General features: G+C 49.2%; 1 protein-coding gene across 6 annotated transcripts in view; it reads right to left on the bottom strand.

The window, feature by feature from the left end:
• Positions 1-12,698, bottom strand: part of PLEKHG7 (pleckstrin homology and RhoGEF domain containing G7) — a 69,044-nt gene that overhangs the window by 43,715 nt on the left and 12,631 nt on the right. For 3 of the 6 annotated variants that reach the window (XM_060195532.1, XM_060195528.1, XM_060195531.1), the window contains exons 4-5: positions 6,796-6,926; positions 3,233-3,279 (exon numbers count right to left, since the gene is read on the bottom strand). In XM_060195532.1, the coding sequence (XP_060051515.1) occupies positions 3,233-3,279; positions 6,796-6,926 (178 nt within the window). Of the gene's footprint in view, positions 1-3,232; positions 3,976-6,795; positions 6,927-11,343; positions 11,570-12,698 lie in introns of those variants that run through there. The other 3 variants (XM_060195533.1, XM_060195529.1, XM_060195534.1) reach the window with 3 other exon arrangements.

Below are 12,698 nucleotides of genomic sequence, written 5' to 3'. Positions count from 1 at the left end.
TTCAAGGGCTGGGCTTGGTTTCTCTGGTGAAATCATGGCCCTGAAGAGGAGACCTGTTAGAGGCTTGGAACAAAGGAATCTTGGAGGCAGTTGGGAACCTCCCACTCTCCCACAGCAGTGGGGACACATGGCCTTGGTTGATGTCTGAAACCATAGTGACTGCATGTTGTGGAAATGGAAAGATGCATCAGCAGCCAGTTTTGAAAATAAAAAAGAAGCTGAGACAATGGAAAGCACGTAGGAGTGGTGGGTGGCGAAGCGAGTGGGCTCTGGGATTTGAAGGGCGCTCTGAGCAGCTTCTGCCCCAGTGCTTGGTGGGTACACAGGTGGGAGGAGGGGGCAGTCCTCTCAGACAGCACGTGAACTCTCTCTTTTTTGAAATTATTGTTTTTTATAAAAAGATAAGGATTCTTTTTTAAAAAATATTTATTCTCTTTTTGTTGCCCTTGTTGTTTTATTGTTGTAATTATTATTGTTGTCTGTCTTCATTGTTGGATAGGACAGAGAGAAATGGAGAGAAGAAGGGAAGACAGAGAGGAGAGAAAGACAGACACCTGCAGACCTGCTTCACCGCCTGTGAAGCGACTCCCCTGCAGGTGGGGAGCAGGCGGCTTGAACCAGGATCCTTAGGCTGGTCCTTGCGCTTTGTGCCATGTGCGCTTAACACGCTGTGCTACCTACCATCTGACTCCCTGAAATTATTTTTATTATCTTTATTATTGGTAGAGATAGCCAGATATCAAGAGAGAGGGGGGAAATAGGGAGGAAGAGAGACAGAGAGACACCTGTAGCCCTGCTTCACCACTTGTGAAGCTTTCCCCCTGCAGGTGGGGAGTGGGGACTTGAACTGGGGACCTTGCACATTGTCTAACATGTGCTCTCAACCAGATGCGCCACCACCGGGCCCCGCACATTAACTCCCTAAAGTGATGACTCCTTTTAGTGCTTTGTAGCATCCTCTGTGGCGACTCTGGCTGGGAGAAGTGAGGAGAAGGGTAGTAAGTTTGCAGAGGAAGAAGAAAGGGGAGAAGTCGGGTTTAATTCTGGGGTTTCAGCCCACTGAGATATGAGCGGAACGGGCCTGTGCAGTCCACACTGGTGACAGGGGAATGGAGTAAAATGAAAACATGTCAATGTGAAATACACATTTGACAAAGTCTGACAGAGGGAGGGAACTGCACTCCTGAGCACAGGCAAGCTCTTCATAAACTGATGAGAGAAGGGGAGGAGGGCTCGAGTCCAACTAGGCACCCTCTGCTCTTAGGAGCAGCAGAATGCTGAGGCTGCAACAGGCTTAGCCAGACTCTTGGGCTCTTCAGTGTGACCTTGGGCAAGTTTTTTCCCCCATTTTATTAGATAGGACAGAGAGAAATGGAGAGAGGAGGGGAAATAATGAGGGAGAGGATGAAAGAGTGACACCTGCAGACCTGCTTCACCACTTGTGAAGTGACTCCCCTGCAGGTGGGGAGCCGGGGGCTTGAACCCAGATGCTTACATGGTCCTGTGCTTAGCACTATGTGCGCTTAACCGGTGCACCACTGCTTAGCTCCCTTGGGCAAGCTCTTCAGCCACTCTGAACCTCAGCTGCAAACGTTTCCAAGAAAGTTTCCCATTAGTCAAGCCAGGGTGATAATGTTACAGAACAGGTTGGGTTACTGTGAGAATTAGCGAGTTAGCATGTAAACTATGACAGGAGCTGTTACCATGCCTGGTGCCTGGTAGCTTTGTCTTATGCATTTTCTAGCATGACTGCTATGGTTACTGACGGTTGTGGAAAAAAAAAAAAGGAAGGAAATGAAGCTTTAAAAAAAGATAAGATTCTAGAATTGGGAAGGAAGTATTTGCTGTATTGATATAGATTGTCATTTCTTTTTTTAAAATTTTTATTTATTTATTTATTTTCCCTTTTGTTGCCCTTGTTGTTTTTTATTTTTGTTGTAATTATTATTGTTGTTATTGATGTCGTCATTGTTGGATAGGACAGAGAAATGGAGAGAGGAGGAGAAGACAGAGGGGGGAGAGAAAGACAGACACCTGCAGACCTTCTTCACCACCTGTGAAGTGACTGCCCTGCAGGTGGGGAGCTGGGGGCTTGAATCAGGATCCTTACGTTGGTTCTTGTGCTTTGCACCACGTGCGCTTAACCCGCTGTGCTACTGCCTGACTCCCTAGATTATCATTTCTATAGAAATGAATTCCTTGAGAAGTTAAGGTTCAAAGGATGAAAGTAACACGGAGATACACTGCTCTCAGGCCGCTAGATTTTATTTTCATCATGTCCTTGTGAAAGTGAGCTTTCAGGAGATGCATTTTCTCTCTGGTGCTGAGAATATTTGCTGAAATATCTTGTCACTCCTCTAATTACTCTTTACGTATATCCTCCCCACCCATCACTACTTATCACCAACAACCCTGCACAGATTTTTAGTTTTCATTTCACAAGTCAGTGCGACCTTCTCCCTGGGCACTTTGACATCCTCGCTCTCCAGGCCAGGGCTCTGGAGATAGAATCACACATGTGACATGTGATATGTGGGGGACACCTTCCTAACATGTGGGGTGTGTCTACTGTCACTGGTATTGTCAGGAGCAGGGGACAAGCCTTGTCCCTTTCCCAGAGAATGGGAGTGGGGAGACAGGTTGTGTGGTAAAGAACTTGCCTTCCCTCTGCCCAGAGCACACCTGAACAAAAGGATGGGCTGTGGCCAACCCTCGTCTTTGCCAGTGAAGAAGCAGGGACCACTGGCTTCCATTTATAACTTTCATCATGGGCTGAACCAAGACAGATTTTAAAAAAACAAAAAACACTAGGACTAATCCCCCTTGTGTTGCCAGAGTGCAAGTATATTTGCGGAACCTGTTTCTGTAATAGCTCATCAATTTTTCATTGTTCCCAGTGTACAGGGCTGAGCGGTGCGAGCTGGCTTCAGCATAGGGCCTGTTCTCCCAGCTGTCTCAGCGCCTGCATTTGGCGCGGTCAAGCACCCCAGGGTCAGGACTGGTTCGTGTTTTGCAGAGTGCACTGACCACAGGCAGTTAGCAGTTTTGCTGCACAGAGTGGCACCGTCTGCCATGTTCCATAGCCACCGTGGTGGCCAGAATGACATCACTTAGACTCCATGTACCACCTCCCATTGTGTAGAGGGAAAAAAAAAGTGCCAGGAAGAGGTTCTCCAGTCATTTCTTACATTCTTTGCCACGAGAGGACAAATTAAACGTGACGGGGTACCACACTCACCATTCCTCTTTTGGAGAAAGGCCATCTTGACTTTCTGGATTCTGGGGGACAAGAGTAGAAATGGTATGTTAGGGCTTTGAGGGGCCAGTGACAGACCACAGCAGCACTTCACAGAGACGTGTGGTTCCAAAGGAGCTCAGAAAAGCTCTCCTGAGATGCTCAGTCAGTCTCTGTGTTCACATAGAGGAATGTGGATGTAGCATGTGGCAGCCTCAAAGTTGGGATTCTATTTTTTTATATTTATTTTATTTATTTATTCCCTTTTGTTGCCCTTGTTGTTTTTATTGTTGTAGTTATTATTGTTGTTGTCGTTGTTGGATAGGACAGAGAGAAATGGAGAGAGGAGGGGAAGACAGAGAGGAGGAGAGAAAGATAGACACCTGCAGACCTGCTTCACCACCTGTGAAGCGACTCCCCTGCAGGTGGGGAGCCGGGGTTCGAACCGGGATCCTTATGCCGGTCCTTGTGCTTTGCGCCACCTGCGCTTAACCCGCTGCGCTACTGCCCGACTCCCTGGGATTCTATTTCTTTGTTCTTTTTTTTTTCCATAAATTTATTACTGGATAGAGACAGACTGAAATTGAGAGGAGAAGGGGAGAGAGGGAGAGAGACAGAGAGACACCTGCAGCCCTGCTTCACCCCTTTTGAAGCTTTCCCCCTGCAGGTGGGGACTGGGGGCTTGAACCTGGGTCCTTGCACACTGCAATGTGAGTGCTTAAGCCTGGCCCTAATAGAAATCAATCTTTCTTTCTTCGTTCCTTTTCTTCTCTCCTCTATCTCTATCTCTATGTCTATCTCTATGTCTATCTCTATCTCTATCTCTATCTCTATCTCTCCTTCTCTCTTGTTCTTTTACCCAGAGCATTGCTCAGCTCTGCTTTATGGTGGTATGGGGGACTGAACCTGGGACTTAAGAGTCTCAGGAATGAGAGACTCTTTGCATAACCACTATGCTATCTCCCCTGCCCAGTATTCTATTTCTACTATAAGGTGATGCACTTCCCTCTCTATACTAGAGCAAGAGCTTCTTATTTTCTCTGTTTTTAAAAATTTTAATTATATTTTATTTATTATTGCCTAGAGATGGAGAGAAGTTGAGAGGGGAGGAGGAAGTAGGAAAAGAGACAGAGAGAGACATCTGCAGCCCTGCTTCGCCACTCACGAAGCTTTCCCTGCTGTAGGTGGGGACCGGGGTCCTGAACCTGGGTCCTTGTGCTGCACTGTCATGTGTGCGCTCAGCCAGGTGCATATCACCTGGCCCCAGAATCTCTTATTCTCTGTGGCTTCCGAGAATGTTATAAGGTATCAAAGACAGCGAGTCACGTAACTCGGGGGACTGGAAGGACTCCTTCCAGAAGCCACCCCAGCGTATGTGCCTTGAATACCCTGCGGGAGCTTCAGACTAGCGACGCCTCAACCAAATAAGCTGCAGGTGAACTACACACAGGCTCCGGGCAAAGGGCCAACACACTTCACCAGCTTTCACTGGGATTTTCTGTTGCTGTTGGCCACTTTCCAACTAGCATTCTTCTTTTTTATTATTATTTTTAATATATTTTATTTATTTATCAAAAGAGAGAGAGAGAATGAACCAGATATCACTCTGATACATGTGCTGCTGGGGATCGAACTCAGGACCTCATGCTTGAGAGTCCAATGCTTTATCCACTGCGCCACTTGAACCTGGGTCCTTATGTACTGTATAATGTGTGCACTTAACCAGGTGAGCCATCACCTGGCCCCTGCTTTTCCTAACTCTGGGGGCAGTTTGGGGGCCTTGGGGAAGTTTCACAAGTATGCAAAGTAAAGATTAAATGAGATTGTACGAATTCTACCATCTTTTGGTACTTGTATTAAATATTAGGTTTCACTGAATTGAAATCTCTATTTCAACACTATCTCTCTTTTTAAAGATAGATAGATAGATAGATAGATAGATAGACAGATAGACAGACAGATAGATATAGAGAGAACCAGAGCATCACTCAGATATATGGGACTCTGGGGATCGAATTTGGGAGTCACACTTCCCAGTCCAGCGGCCCCTCCGGAGCCTATCCCTCAGCAGTGTCTCTAAGTGACTGACATGCACATCAAAGCTTGAGAACATGATTTGGGATCCTGAGAACTCTGTCCTCTGCTCCTTGAGCAGAGCTGTGGAGGGACGTGAGAGAGGATGTCCCCACTCTGACGTCCAGCAGGTGCTAGACACAGGACTTAGCAAAGAGAACCTAGTAGGCAGATTCATCAGGTGGCATTTGTAGTAAGGATTCATTTCTTTAAAAAAAAAAGGCTATGTTAAGAATAAAACCAGTTTCATAGGCAGGGAAATAAATAGTTTAGCTGGCAGAGCAAGGAAGCTGCATGTCTGAGATTCCCAGTCCAATCCCTGGATCCGCAGGAGTGGAGCTCTGTCTTCTCTCTTCATTTAAGGGGAAAAATCTGCAGCCCTGCTTCACCACTCAGTAAGGCTTCTTTCTGACCTGCAGGTGGGGAGCAGAGGCTTGAACCCTCATCCAACAACAACTGCACCCCTATCATTTTAAAAGATAAAAGCAGCTTCAGGTAGACCACACACACTGCAATGTGCAAGGACACGGGTTCAAGCCGCTGCCCAGAGGAAACTTCATGAGTGGTGAAGCAAGGCTGAAGGCGTCTCCCTCACCTCTCCTCCCTTGCCCCTCTCTCCCTCCCCCTTCCCTTCTTTCTCCCTCTCTCCCTCTCCTTCCCTCTATCCCTACCCTCTCCCTCTCTCTCTATTCCTCCTCTCTCTTCTCCCTCTCCTCCTCTCCCTCCCCTCTCCTCCTCTCCCTCCCCTCTCCTCCTCTCCCTCCCCTCTCCTCCTCTCCCTCCCCTCTCCTCCTCTCCCTCCCCTCTCCTCCTCTCCCTCCCCTCTCCTCCTCTCCCTCCCCTCTCCTCCTCTCCCTCCCCTCTCCTCCTCTCCCTCCCCTCTCCTCCTCTCCCTCCCCTCTCCTCCTCTCCCTCCCCTCTCCTCCTCTCTCTCCCCTCTCCTTCTCTCCCTCTCCTCTCCTTCTCTCCCTTCTTCCTCTCTCCCTCCCCTCTCCCTCTCTCTTTCCCCTTCCCTTCTTCCTCTCCCTCCCTCCCCTCTTTCCTCTCTCCCGCTCCCCTCCCTCTCTCCTTCTGTCCCTCCCCCTCCCTTTCTCTACCCCTCCCCTCCCTCCTCCCTCTCTCTCCTCCTCTTCTCCCTCTCTCCCTCCCCTCTCTCTCTCTCCCTCCCCTCTCTCTTCTGCCCCTCTCCATTTCTCCCTCCCTCCACCTCTTCCTCCCCTCTCACTGTAATACCTATGCTCAGCCAGGGGCACTGCCACCTGACCCCATCAGTCCCAAATCTTATCTCTGTAAGTGGAACACTCCACACCAAGACCAGCGCCCAGCTCATTGTCCTCACTGGTCGCACTTCTGTCCTCCTAGCGACTGCCCGTGACCTACTGGTTATTAAGTATTTTGAAAGATTCCCCCCCCCCCACCAGCACCCAAGTATTATAGTCTCTGTCCCAGAGCTGACATGTGACAAGTCTTTGCTGGGTGGACAGGACCTGGATTCAGCTGCAGGAGTGGGTGGTGACACAGGTAATCAGCAGCTCCATCAGACACCAGGAGGTCCCCGGGGAACACCTCGAGGCTGGGTAAGTTGAGGACCACCGAGCTCCGTCGGCGCTCGAACAACCTGCACAGAGAGATAGAGAGAGAGAGAGAGAGAGAGAGAGAGCACTGAGAGTTGGAGGCAGGCAGGCTTTTTGTGCAGAACCCCCTGAGCACGTTTGGCAGCTCTGAGGAATACTTGCTTTCTCAGAAGAACTTGGAGGCCGCTCCACAGCCCCACACTCCAGGCCCCGGCTGGGGCTCAGGGGAGCACAGTCAATGCAACACCCGTTCCCTTGACCTGCTCTCTGAGGCTCCCTGGTCATCTGTGATTCTGACCAGCGCAGTGTAGGGGAGCTTCCTCAGAAATGTCAACACAGTAGTCAGGCGGTAGCGCAGTGGGTTAAGCGCACCTGGTGCAAAGTGCAGGGACCAGCAGAAGGATCCTGGTTCGAGCCCCCGGCTCCCCACCTGCAGGGGAGTCGCTTCACTGGAGGTGAAGCAGGTCTGCAGGTGTCTGTCTTTCTCTCCCCCTCTCTGTCTTCCCCTCCTCTCTCCATTTCTCTCTGTCCTGTCCAACAACAACATCAATAACAACAACAACAACTACAACAATAAAACAACAAGGGCAACAAAAGGGAATAAATAAATATTTTTTAAAAAAAGAAATGTCGACACGGGGCTGGCAAAACAGCTCACGTGGGTGGTGTGCTGTGTGCCGCCTGTATGTGTGTGTGAGCTGGGTCTGAGCCTGGCCGCACCCCTTCGCGGTGCTGCTGTGGTCTCTTTCAACTTCTCTTTGTCCCTCTCTTTTTCCTCCTTCCTTCCTTCCTTCCTTCCTTCCTTCCTTCCTTCCTTCCTTCCTTCTTTTTCTTTCTTTGCTTCCAGAGTTATCTTGGGGGCTCAGTGCCAGCACTATAAGTCCACTGTCCTGGCAGCCATTTTACTGGATAGGACAGAGAGAAATGGAGACAGGAAGGGGAGACAGAGAGATAGAGAGACACCTGCAGACCTGCTTCACTGCTTGTGAAGCGACCCCACTGCAGGCGGGGATCCGGGGGCTCGAACCTGGATCCTTGTGCCAGTCCTTATGCTTAATACTATGTGTGCTTAACCAGGTGTGCCACTGCCCACCCTCCCTTTTCTTCCTCCTCCTTTCTTTCCTTTTAAATTTTTGGATTATTAAAACGCTCCATTTATTTAGATTTCTGACGCCGTGCTTGTTCCTTCAGCCCTGTGACGACATTTTTCTGCTCCTCAGTCAGGGAAGCAGGCTTGATCCTGTCAGACTCACGTAGCACACAAGGAACCACACCGTAGGCCCCGCTGACAGGCTTTTTGTCTTCGACAGCCTCTTAAGGGTTTTAGTCCTCACTTGCACAAACCCCCATCCTACATGGTGTAAAGGTACACAGTCCCATGACCTGGGCTGCGGGACAGCCTAGCTGTGTTAGAGGCTGTGTTTTGTAGCACAGCCTTCGCCAGTAGGTCAGATGCTGGACCATCGTGGATGCCTGTAGACACCGTTCTCAGAAGAGCTCGCTCTCTCTTTCATTTATCTCTCTATCTGAAAATATCATCCCAGAGCAGTGAAGCTCTGGTTATGACAAAAAGGAAGAAGGAAGGAAGGGAGGGGAAGAAAAGAATGTCAACGCAAGGACTGGAGAGAGAGGTCATTGGCAGGGACTGTGCTTTTCTCATGACAGTGGCCCAGGTTCAAGCTCCAGCATCAATCACATGGGAGGGACCACAGCACGAGGGGATGGTCTGATGCTGTGATATCCTCTTTCTCCCATTCTCTCTGTCTTTTAGATCTTTTTGCTCGTTTCTTAAATTAATTTAATTATTATTGGATATATATAGAGAGAAATTGAGAGGGTAGGGGGGATAGAGAGAGAGAGAGAGACAGAGAGACCCCTGCAGCCCTGCTTCACCACTCATGAAGCTTTCCCCTGCAGGTGGGGACCAGGGACTTGAATCTGGGTCCTGACACATTGTAATGTGTGCACTCAACCAGGTGCGCCACCACCTGGCCCGTCTCTCTCTTCTTGAATTTCTAGATGAATCTAGATGTATAGCTCAGCCAGCAGAGTGCAGGCCTTGCATGCCTGAGCCTCCTGGTTGGATGCCTAGCACTGCAGGTGCTAGCCTGGGACTCTAGCGTCTTACCCCCCCCATATATATATGTATATCACGTCAAAGAAATAAAATACACTTTTAGGCGAATAGAAGAAATATCAACACAAATGTACCCAACTTGTTGCAGCTCCGAAGGTCAGTAGGAAAAAGCCCTGGACATAAGCATCTTTGCAAATGACATGAACCACTGCAAGGGGTGGCCACCGTGTGACACCCCCAGGGCCCAGAGGCCAGTCGCTGCAAGTCAGCCCTTCTCCTTTTCCCAGAGAGGAACGAGAAGCAAGGTTCTGGAGAAGCTCAGCAAACACACCTATCATCACTGGTTTTCATCTCCACCTCATGAAACTTCCGGTCTGCCATCTGCTGAACTGTTGTGAGGTGAGGTGAGTGGCCGGGGAAGCAGGCATAGCCAGGTCGGGGTGGGGGGGTCAGGGGCAGCTCCAAAGCCACCTGACTTTTGCCCAAGGGACTAGAGTTCAGAAGCTGCCCCAAGGAACTTGCTGGGCAATGTGGGGCTGTGGGGCTCTCCACAGTTTCCCCATCAAAGTTGGTCAGGCTTTTTGTGGCTAGTTGTTAGAGGTGCAATGCCCTCTCTTGATTGGTCTGATGGTGCAAGAAACAGGCCTTCTCTGTGTGTGTGTTGGTGAGCGCTCACTGTCATTGTGATGATGACTAAGGAGGGAATAGGGTTCTGGTGTCATTCTGCTCCTGGTAAGTGGAAGGAGAGTGCTGACCTAGTGGAGTGGCTCTGCACAACGACCTTCACGCCTGGGCCAGCAGAGTCTCAGGTTCAAACCCCAGTCTCACCAGAAAGCAGAACTTCACCCCTCTGGTTAAAAAAAAAAGGAGGGGGTTGGGCGGTAGCACAGCGGGTTGGGTGCACGTGGTACAAAGCACAAGGACTGGTGTAAGGGTCCCGGTTCGAGCCCCCGGCTCCCCACCTGCAGGGGAGTCGCTTCACAGGTGGTGAAGCAGGTCTGCAGGTGTCTATCTTTCTCTCCTCCTCTCTGTCTTCCCCTCCTTTCTCCATTTCTCTCTGTCCTATCCAACAACAACAATAATAACCACAACAAGGCTACAACAACAAGGGCAACAAAAAGGGGGAAAAATGGCCTCCAGGAGTGGTGGATTCATAGTGCAGGCACCGAGCCCCAGCAATAAGCCTAGAGGCAAAAAGAAAAAAAAAGGCTTTAGGGGGCTGGGTGTTAGCACACAGGGCTAAGTGCACTTTGTACAAAGTACAAGTACCCAAGCAAGGATTGTGGTTCGAGCCCCTTGTCCCCACCTGCAGGGGGAAAACATCACAAGAGGTGAAGCAGGGCTGCAGGTCCCTCTCTCTCTCTCTCTCTCTCTCTCTCTCTCTCTCTCTTTCTCTCTCTCTTCCCCCCCTCAATTTCTCTCTGTGTTATCCAAAAAATGGAAAGAATGGCTACCTTACCTGTGCCTGGCAGTGGACTAGACCTCCAAGCAGTTTGAAAAGAAGCCCTGGGGCCAGGCAGTTGCACATCTGGCTAATCACTCACATTACAATTTGAAAGGACCCAGGTTCAAGCCCCCCCCCGCCCCCCCCCGTCCCCACCTGCAGGGGGAAAGCTTCATGAGTGGTGAAGCAGGGCTGCAGGTGTCTCTCTGTCTCTCTCCCTCTTTCCCTCCTCCTCATTTCTCATTTTTTTCTCTGTTTCTATCCAGTAATAAACTTAAGACAAGATGCAAAGCTCAAGAGGACTTTCAATTTAGAGCTCATGAAAGTAGGGATGTTTGGGGTTACCATCCAGCATTTTATTACTGCTGTTTGCTTCTTATGACGAAATGCCATCTGTATGGAGTTACTGGAAGAAATCACTGTGATAAGTTTAGAATTGTTACCTCCCTCCCACAGACAAAGCGGAGCGTGTACAGTTCAGGTGGAGTGAATAGCATTCCCAGCGACTTGGAGGAAGTAGAATTTTTTTTTTGAGACTTAATTTCTTAATTAAGTGGAGATCGCAGCAGGAAGATTTAATTTCCTAATTAAGTGGAGATCACAGTAGGAAGTCAACCAGGAGAAATGCAAAATGTCTGTGCTGTGACTGACAGCACACCACCACTGTACGTACAGTGGTGACGTCACGCTGTGGCAATGTCTTTGTTTAGAAAAAGTACGAGACAAGCATTCTCTGAGGAACGTGGTTTTTGTTTGCTTGCTTGATACTTGTATATTCTGGTTCTTGGCTTCAGAAGAAATTTCCTAACCTAAGAGGCTGGGAACTGGCTGCCTGACCTAGACCTCACAGTCCCCTCACAAACCAGCTAACCAGATGCCTCCCACCCGCCCCCAGCACCCTCCTCAGACGCCACCGACACACAGTCACACTTTCACTAACCCTGAGTTGCGTTGATCTAGGCTGGTGAGACCGGAAGGGACCATTCCCATAGCTGCTGAAGGACTCTTGTCTCTCCTCTGGTACCAGATGGTCTCCTTAATCTGTCTGCTGCTGGCTGTCTCAGGATTCATGGCGTGGGCTGGGATGGCAACAATTTGGAGAATCTGGAGAATTCTCCCACTGCTGAGAGAGCCACACGTCCAGGACTCCACACTCAACAATGAGCCTGCTCCAGATGTGGGTGTCAGAAAAGTGCCTGGCTGCTGGGAGTGCGTCCTCCAGTGGACCTTATATGCACACCCTGTGTAAGAAATACTCTGGTCCTGGTGGCGATTATTCTCATTTAAAATCAGTCTGTGCAAGTTGAAAAACAAGATCAGAAGGGAAAACACCAAGCAGAACTTGGACTGGAGTTGGTGCATCGCATCAAAGTAAAAGACTCTGGGGTGAGGGTTGGGGGAGGGTTCATGATGGCAGAGGAGGACCTAGTGGGGGTTGAATTGTTCTGTGGAAAACTGGGAAATGTTATGCATGTACAAACTACTGTATTTTACTGTTGACTGTAAACCATTAATCCCCCAATAAAGAAATAAAAAATAATAAAATGAAATCAATATTGGTTTACTGAGCATTGAGTCTTAGGAGACACTATCTTAAAATCTTTATGTGCTCTGAAGGGAGGCTGGACAACATACTCTATGCTCCACCTGAGGAAGATGGGTCCTGATATTGGGGCAGCTTGGAATGTTCCTACTCATGACCACAGAATGTGAGCTCAGAGCTACAGGGATGCAGAGGTCACACAGGCTCCTAAGCTGAATATGAGCCCCTGATCACATCAAATCGACGGGGTTTACAATCAACAATATTTATACACCTTTCCCATATTAGGGAGCTACTCTCTTCCCTGATCCAGCTTTCTGGTCCTTTTCCAGCCATGACATCATCTCCTCAGACAATAACTTGGATCCACCTGCATATCAGATGTCAGGCTCAGGGGAAAAAAAAAACTAATATAGCCACAAGCCCTTTGGAATATAACTAAAATATGCCTACTAGCTAACTACAAAATGGAGGACCCCCCAACACTTCATCTGCACTATTCCAGCCTTTAAGTTCATGATTGATCAACAATTTGTTTGGCTTTGTATGTTGACTCTCTTTTCAGCCATCAGGTTCCAGATGCTAGCAGGATGCCAACCATATTTCTCTGGATAGACAACCCCACCAGTGTGTTCTGGAGCTCTGCTTCCCCAGAGCCCCACCCTACTAGGGAAAGAGAGAGACGGGCTGGGAGTATGGATCGACCTGCCAACACCCATGGTCAGCGGGGAAGCAATTACAGAAGCCAGACC

The sequence above is a fragment of the Erinaceus europaeus genome, chromosome 7 (genome assembly GCF_950295315.1).
Source record: "Erinaceus europaeus chromosome 7, mEriEur2.1, whole genome shotgun sequence".
NCBI lineage: Eukaryota > Metazoa > Chordata > Mammalia > Eulipotyphla > Erinaceidae > Erinaceus > Erinaceus europaeus.
This window is presented reverse-complemented; position numbering and strand designations above follow the sequence as displayed.